We start from the raw sequence: 9,324 nt of genomic DNA on the forward strand, positions 1-9,324 counted from the left end.
AGAACATTTCAAAAATTATTTCATAGTTACCTTTCTGTGTAACATAGTTACTTTTACAATTATGAGTTTTTGGCTGAATCGTGACCATAAATTTTTTTTATTTTAGTGAAATCAAGGGTGTAGAGTCCTTCTTACCTTTCTCATTTTCAACCCCTTCTCAATGGATCCCTCCCATATATATATATATATATATATATATATATATATATATATATATATATATATATATATATATATATATATATATATATATATATATATATATATATATATATATATATATATATATATATATATATATATATATATATATATATATATATATATATATATATATATATATATATATATATATATATATATATATATATATATATATATATATATATATATATATATATATATATATATATATATATATATATATATATATATATATATATATATATATATATATATATATATATATATACATAATAAATCTAAAAGAAAATGCGTACGAGTTGGCGACAGAACAACGACGGAATAGCGAAGGAGTAGTGGTCGCCATATTTCGTCACCTGGTGGTCGCCTCTTGCTGGCGAGGGAACTGCTACGGCCATTTCGTCGTCTGGTGGTCACCATGTCGGTTTGCTTTTGGGCGATGGAAGGCGTGTCTTCCGTTAGTCGCCAAATTTTTCTGAGAAAAAGGTGAGAAAATGGCGTCCATTTTTAAATTAGCGACGAACGAAAAGGCGACCGCCTATGAACCCGTCGTCCACCCCGTTTTTTGACCATTTAGCTATCATATGGCGACGAAATTCGTTGTCGCCAATTCAATACTTATTTGTAGTGCTTGGTGTAAAAGGTCGGGTCGGATCAGATAATTATAAGAATTGGTTGCGAAACAAATTTTACTCCTTTTTATATATTTTTATATGATGTTATTATATTCATAGGTGTGTCGATCCAACGAGCTATAAAATTAAATAAAAAAACTATTATATAAAATTTTAAAAAGTGGGTCAAAGTGAGTTTGGGTTTAAATGGGCTGTGGCCCACCTTAACCTGTTGAACACATCTAGTATGGGGCAAGCTGGGTGGATATGAGGCTGATAAAACTTCATATCCACCACCTACTCACTACTCATGGCATATAGGACTTTTTATACCTTATTCACCCAGTACCCACTAAATTCATATCCAATACCCATATACCCCCCCTAACTAGGATGATACAGTGATGTGAAACTCGTATAATTTTATCCGTGTGGCATCCCTACCACTAAACTTATCTCATTCATAATATGTTTTTGGACATAACCTCACCTCTAATACTCCAGTAAAAGTTATAATTTATTTTTCTTTTTTAAATCCAAACTCACATTTTGCCCTGCATCACTTACTTATTTTCTTAATTTTTTTTTGAAAGAATTTTCTTAATTTTTGAGTAGTCCCGTTCAGAAACAATCTCAAAGGGACAGACGGACCAAAGAGTACTCTAGAATAATGCCGACTTACAAGCTAAATATCCTTATTAAAAATGAGAGATGCATGAAATTTAAACATGTAACTTGATTTCATGTTATTATACCAATTTGATCAAAATTTACAAACTTGAAATATTATGTCTTCTTAAATCCTCTTCAAACAAATGAGCTGTATGTGTAAAGATCAAGACCCTCTAATCAGGGTCAAAAATGGTGATTAAGTAAATCAGAAAATAGTGATCAACACTAAAGTTTTAGGACCCATAAAGTAGTGCCCGATTCAGGGAAGAAGAGATGACTTAATAGAGAGGGTAAATTTAGGGAGACAGAAGGACGGTGCATTTTATAAAAAGGTTGTCCCATAAGCACATCTTTGTTAAGACATTAAATGCATCGTTGAAGGACCAATCAACAAGCGACACGTAAGTACTTGCAGCACAAACAAGACAATATTTTTGGGATTGCTTAAGACATATATTGATGGGTATTTTGGGACATTCCGTACAGCCCAATGATGGGCTATATACTCCAAGATGCGTCAAGAACGAGGTAGCTAATTTCTTACGAAGAAAAAGACAACCAGAACTCAATCTTAAGAACAATTAATACTTAAGCATTGAATAAGAATTGATTCATTAAATCTCATTGATCTTCAAAAGACAATTGAGAACATTTTAAGAGCATTTATTGAATAAAGACAAGGTCTTATTCATTAAATAGAACAAAGCCTCATGAGATCTTGTTTTAATCGTCTGGTCGGATACTTTTATAATATCAAGCTTGTATAATTTTTATTTGATTATAATTCTAGAAATAAACAATCCAACAAACGCATTGGACTACATAAAAAGATGTTTGCGTGCAACTGTGCAAGTAAAAAAAACTAAAGAAGTACATAATTGATGTAGAAAAGCGCTATAGTGTATATATAAGAAAATTCATAAACAATCACCGTGATTTACAAAATCACCAAAAAAACAAAAGACGTAATAATAAAATAAGAAAAACAAGAAAAAAATAAAATAAAACACCATAAATTCTCCCTATAAGATTAGGGCAAGTTGTGCGATTTACTTCTCTCGTAAATAAACGTGATCTACCCAGACGTCCTCTATATATACATACTTGTAATAATTATTATTTTACATGCATGTCTCATTATACTTACTACCGATAGTGACGTTTCTCCACTGAACATATCACTATCAAATACAAGTATTTCAGAATTTACGAGATAATATAAATAATTAATTATTGAAGAGACGCTCCTGATCAATCCATAAATTTTCAATATTTCTGCGGCGATCTTTACCTTTACATTTCCGAAACCAATCAGTAACCAAAGGGCATTCCTCAATTATCAAACTCCTTAGTGCAATCAACAAATCACCTTCCAAAAATAATGTAGACATGGCACTACATTTGATTACTTCTAAATGCTTAAGTGTGTTTAGCTGCAAAATTGTACATGGAATTGTTTCCAATTTTTGACATCTTTCTATAATTAGCTTATTAAGACATGGATAATCCCCTTTTTTAGCTTCTTCCCAATATACCAATTGACAAAACCCAGTAATAGAAAGTCTTTCTAATTTAGGAAATGCAACACTATTACCAAATCCCCTAAATTTAGCCCTAATCTCTATTAAACTATCCATTTCTACTAGACTTAAATACTTCAAAGATGGTAATTGTCCTAAACATGGAAGTATCTCACAATTTGTACATTTAAATAGTGTAATACTTGTAAGCATTTTAAACCTAGAATCCCCAATCCAACTAGGAAATATCTTACCATTATAACATGATATTTTTAATTTTTCCAAATTATAATTCGGCCTAAGCTCTCCAAGAATTATTACCTCATTATTATCATCATCCCCTGATTGGTGGTAGTCGTCACTCCATCTCAATTCCAATTCTTTTATATACTTCTTACGAGATAAACTCGCTTCCTCGACATGGAAAGGGTGCAAAACATTCTCCAGTCTTGATACACATAAATTTCCTTTAAGGTTATTCAAATCCCTCAACTCTATAATGCTACTTACTCCATTAGTACAATTTTGTACTAGAAATGCTGATAAGGTTTCGAGTTTAGTAAGTTTTCCTATTCCTTTAGGCATATACGTTATTTGTCTAAGAACATCAAGTTCTAGATGTTTGAGTGATGTTAATTTATTAGTTCCTTCTGGAAGCTTCCATAAGCGTGTGCAATCATTGAGCTTTAATGTTTCCAACTTTATAAGACAATTTAATGTTTCGGGTAATAATTCGATTTGGGTATTGGATAGATTTAAGTACCTTAACTCGATTAGGTTACCTAATGAACTAGGCAACTCAGAGATATTAGTTTTACTCAAATCTAATACCTCTAAATGTTTTACTGTTAAAAATACAGCTTGAGGTAATAACGCCAAATCAAATAATTTTGGCATTACTATGTCGGAATTTGAAGTGCTGGATTCTTGGAAAAGTACACCTGAATGTTTGGTTTCTGATGGTTGTTTTTCTGATGTGCCTTCCATTTTTGGAATGCTGATCTTGTTGCCTGTAATCATAAGTACCCAACAAGATTAAGGGTGTTAGATGCTTTTGGTGTTCATGTTTGTTAGATATATTTATCTATGTATGAATGTGTAGTTTGGGAAAAAAAAATTTTACTCCACCTAAAATATAAAGATACATGCATTTATTATCAACAAAAATAAATACCCATCAAAATCATGTTTTATAATTTATCAAATAATCATTAATAGCCACCTTGTTAAATTAGGCTGGACTTATTGTGAATGCCAGCATATTAACGGGAGGACACAAGTGCAAGTGCACACACTTCATAAGCCAAGGAGATATATATCATCCCAAAACCATATGGCAATGAGAAGAAGGTCTCTAATAGCTTATAAAGCGTGCACACCATTTTCAATTTATCGATGTGGGATAACTCATCCTAACACCCCCCTCACATGCGAATCCCCGTCAAGTTCGCATGTGGGAGTAATGAATTAGGGTAGGAACGCCATTCTTTTTCGAACCTACCATTTTTAAATTGTTGATCGAACCATCGGCTCTGATACCATGTTAAATTAGGCTGGACTTATTGTGAATGCCAGCATATTAACGGGAGGACGCAAGTGCACACACTTCATAAGCCAAGGAGATATATACCATCCCAAAACCATATGGCAATGGGAAGAAGGTCTCTAATAGCTTATAAAGCGTGCACACCATTTTCAATTTATCGATGTGGGATAACTCATCCCAACACACCTCACTTGTGTAAACTACTAAGTGAGTAGATGTAGCTAAACTTATGTGTAGTATATATGTGGACCTCTGTGAACCACGACAATCATGCAATTTGAAGCTTAATTATTTAAATATTGGAAGATTATAAATAATACTTTCAACTATTGCTCATTAATTCAAAATACCCTTAGTTATAATTTAACTTTGTATATCTTCAAGTATTAGGATATTAATGTACAGTTTACTATGAAACTATAAAAACCTTGTCAAAAACAGCCAGTTGAACATAATATGTATAGTTTTTAAGGTTTAGTATTTATTTCAATTCTTGTGGATATACAAAGTTATATAATATATAGCTAAGGGTATTTTGAGTTAATTGAGATTTAAGGGTATTATTTTATAAATTTCCCATATGTTAATAGTTTTTCTTTCTAATTAAGAATCATTAAATATAATAAAATAATATAAAAATCACAAGTAACTTTCAAGTTTTCAAAAGTTGATAAAAAAATTAATAATTATTTATAAGTATTGTTGATAACTTCAAACTTAAGATTAGAGTTAGAAAAAAGTCATAGATTAAAATAATAATTATAATAATCATATAATTGTGATGAACTGATGATAATGATAAGCGTATAAGATTAATTATAAGAGTATTTAATTTACTAATTCTGTGTGGTTATTGGTCTTGATAACAAGCTAAGGTTGTTCACCTATTATAATATATAGGTCAATAATTTTATTCATGCAATTATTTGAGCGAAATTTCTTACCTTAATTGATATATAAGACGGTTTATCGAGGTATGATATCTCACAAAATAGTTTAATATAATTTCTTATTATTAAAAATTAATAGACCCATTAACAATAAAAACCCTCTTTATGGAAGTGAAAGTATTTTAGTGTAATGAAGAAATCTACCTTCTAAGTTTGTGGAATCTTGGAGCATCTGCATAAAAATTAGGTCAACACTGAGCATTAAATCAAAGAATAAAAGAGATTTTTTATAGCATCACTACATTTAAATTTTCTCCTAGACAATTTTTTTTTTTTATTCTTAGGGTAACTTAATAGGTTTATATTGGTTTACACCCTATAATTTTATTTACAAATAACATTAGGTTGTTCTTTTTTAATAAGTCATAAACTATTAAAATACCAAAATTTCCGACACTTTTACAAGAAAACTCAAATTTACGTAATTTTTTGATCTCCTAATCTACAACATTTATTAAAAAAAGCCCAATAATATTGAAAATTATAGAGAGAAAAAATGACGATTTCAAGATTTTAATGATTTAGTGGTTGACGGCTATTTTGAAACTATACGAAGAATGTATACTTTTAAATTAACATCAAAAATAAATAAGATATTTGTAAGGAGAATAAGTATATTTAGTAATAAATAAAATGAAATAATAAATTGCATGGTTGAAATTAAAAAAGTTACTTCAAAATAAGTAGAAAAGAATTAAAATAACAAATTAAAATAATAAAATAGTAGGATAAATTAAAATAACGAAGAAAATGTAAAAATTACAAACCTCTATATACTTGTAAACATCCAACAGGTTCAATCCTTCATAGCCCTTCAGCTCATCTAGTATTGCCTCATAGGTAACTTCTGCAATAAAATCCAAATCACTTCAAACAGTAAAAATGGATTCAATTAATTAATTTAGAAAAAAGTTACATTAATAATTCAACCTATTTCTTATTATAATTTAAGAACAATTCAAAAAAATAAAAGTTTATTTTTTCGAGTGTTGATTTTTCCAAAGTGGCTAAACTATTTTTCCAAGATAGATGTTAAAATAAGAGTTTTTATTTTGCTATTTTGAATTTTTTATCATCTACCTTGTATTCAAATTAAATTATTATTAATGTCAATTTTGTGGTAATTCATAAGAGTTGAAAATTAGAGGTACAACCCACTTTTAATGCCACCAAGTTTATTAACCGTGTCAACAACTATTTGATAAACAGTTTTTGCCGAACTGAAATTGGATGAAGATTTTGCAGTTCCCTGCTCAAATTAGACATAAGATATTAGTACAATTAATTTTTCATGAAATAATTATAACCTATTTTCATCTATTATTTTATTTGATAGATTTTCAGTTATAGATTTTCAGTTATCTTAGCATATTCGGTTTATTTTGATTTAAACAATTTAGCTTTGTATATTTTTGGTTTATTATTAAATTGAATTCATTATTAATGTCAGCATATAATCAGAAAAACGTGAGGTATGATATAAAAAGTGTCCACACTATTTTTAAATTAAAAGATAAAGGTAAAGATAAATGACACTATCTTTAAATTATTAATGTTAAACAAACCAGCAGATTAACTATTAAAATGGCCAACATAGCCGATTCTTAGGCTATCCGGACAATTATATATAGGTCGATAAAGAAGTAATCTTTTGTATTTAAGATATTGTTACACTTTTTATTGGAAAATTTTTTAGATTTTACTATATTTTTAATTTAGGCAAATGTTCAATTATTTTTTATTCTTTTTCATGCGTCTTTTTTTACTTTTTATCACTTTTAATCTTATCCGTAATATGTAATAGTGCGCAAATTTTATTCCATCTATATGATAAACCTTTATAAGTGAAAGTCATTAAAAGAATTAGAATACTAATGTTGTGATTAGGTAATTTATGGTTAAATTCAGGATATGCAGTGTTTTATTATTAATTTTTGGTAAATTGTCGTTGTTGTGACTTTGTGAGCAAAAATTCTTTAATTGAAATATGACAAAAGGTGTAAGCAAAAATTGTAGGTCTAACATTAATTAGCATATAGTTCTAAACATTATTTTCATCAAATTGAAAATTGAACGAACTTATATAGAACCTATATTTGATAGAACATGTAGCATATGGCGAGCTTAATTAGTTAATGATAGAAGTCTAAGCTTTTATATATTCGAATTATTTGCTACAGTCTTAAAGTTTAGACTATTTGCGAATTACAATTTCAATGTCTGCATATTATAAATACAACTGTCAAAATATTAATGTCTTTAGGCCAAATTTCAAGATTCCGACCATTTTATTAGTCAGAATTATTGATTAAGTGGTTGGAATCCTGTAATTTGGCTTAAATGTCGTAGACATTAATATTTTGGTGGTTGTAATTCGCAAAAATATAAAATTAATGCCATAATTCACAAAATGCCTAAACTTTAAATTATAATTCGCAAATTATTCTATACTCCCTCAAATAATTATTAACTTGGTGATAAACTTTATATATAATTAATTGCTCTGATTTCATATTAAGAAATCAATTAATATTCTATGGGTTTTTTACCTGCAATAATTTCTTGTTTCTCCCTTTTGGCCATCTATCCATTCCAAGATAACCACCCAAAATTGACTTAAATATTGCAAAGGGGGCTTCTAATTTTGAAAACTCCATTTTCAAATTAATGCTTCGTTTGTTGTTTTAGCTAGCAATTAGATGCATGATAATACACAACTTAAATTGCTGATGTTGGCTAATCTAGTTGGGGTAAGGGTTATTTGTGGTTGGAGCTTAGGAGAACTAAATATATATATATACACACACAACAAACATTGATGTTGGTATGCACACATCATAAAATTAAAAATTAAAAAATATTTATATTCATTCAAAATAAGACTTGATATAAAAATAATAAATAAAAATTGGATTTGTTTTTCAAAATCACAGATTTTAAAGTCAACAGAAGATGCCAAAAATTCTATCATTAGCACCTATTATTTTATAGGCTAAAATGATTCAATTACAACAACTCTTGTATGAGATTGTTTCAATATACAATGGATCGCCTAAATTTTTTATATTTAAAAAAATTAAAATTAGTTAAACTTTAATAATAGATAACTGTAGACTGTAGTTGATTAGCTTAGGATACCACTGGGAATTAACATATAGTAACAATGATGGTATCATATGGGGATTTTGAAGAAAGGATGAAAAATAATTTGGACAATTTTTTAGAATGAATAGTTGAGTCGGCTTTCCTGATGGTTGTTTAATTTTGCACATTTAGACTGAATCTAGAATTAGAATTTCAAATAATATTTTTCTAATTCAATTTCATGTCTCTAATCATTGATTCTAAGACGTGATTTTAGGGGTTTAATCCTTCACTAGATAATAATAAAAACAAACAAAATTCAGAAAGCTAATTATGTTCAAGTATATGAATTTTGACATAAGTGATCTTGAGAATTGCACTTAAATAATGATACTACAAATTACTTAATCCCCGATCTATATGGAAAACGTAGTCCTTGATCTTGTCTATACTTTGGATAAAAACGTTAAAAATAATTTGCATCACTAAATAAGACATTTCGAATCTTGATAATAATCAAAGGCATAAGAACATTTTTCCTCTTTTTGTGATATTTCTTATACAACGGTATTATTTAGAATAAGAGTTAATTATTGAATAATTAAAATGTATGTAGACTAATTTAAATTATATGATTTATAGAGTAATCACATGGTTTCATTTCATGCTTTCGTGCCCATCAGTCGTGCAAAGCATCAGTCAATAATGAAGCCATATGACAGTATAAAACAGAG

The 9,324-nt window shown here is 28.6% G+C and overlaps 1 protein-coding gene across 1 annotated transcript; it reads right to left on the reverse strand.

The window, feature by feature from the left end:
- Positions 1-2,374: 2,374 nt before the first annotated feature.
- On the reverse strand, positions 2,375-8,271 carry LOC130828113 (putative disease resistance protein At3g14460). The gene is made up of 5 exons (XM_057693922.1): positions 8,056-8,271; positions 6,665-6,755; positions 6,274-6,353; positions 5,651-5,678; positions 2,375-4,020 (listed from the first exon to the last, which is right to left on the reverse strand). Exons 1-5 carry the CDS (start codon positions 8,161-8,163, stop codon positions 2,717-2,719), a joined length of 1,611 nt encoding a protein of 536 aa, XP_057549905.1. The 5' UTR covers positions 8,164-8,271; the 3' UTR covers positions 2,375-2,716.
- Positions 8,272-9,324: the final 1,053 nt, after the last annotated feature.

The sequence above is a fragment of the Amaranthus tricolor genome, chromosome 1 (assembly GCF_026212465.1).
Source record: "Amaranthus tricolor cultivar Red isolate AtriRed21 chromosome 1, ASM2621246v1, whole genome shotgun sequence".
Classification (NCBI taxonomy): domain Eukaryota; kingdom Viridiplantae; phylum Streptophyta; class Magnoliopsida; order Caryophyllales; family Amaranthaceae; genus Amaranthus; species Amaranthus tricolor.

Bases quoted from the DNA above. Each gene is read 5' to 3' on its own strand.
- LOC130828113 (XM_057693922.1), bottom strand. From the start codon at position 8,163: ATGGAGTTTTCAAAATTAGAAGCCCCCTTTGCAATATTTAAGTCAATT. The intron at 6,756-8,055 runs GTAAAAAACCCA...TAATTTGAGCAG, and splicing joins GAAACAAGAAATTATTGCAG to GGAACTGCAAAATCTTCATC. The intron at 6,354-6,664 runs GTGGGTTGTACC...ATTTTATTGCAG, and splicing joins TAAACTTGGTGGCATTAAAA to AAGTTACCTATGAGGCAATA.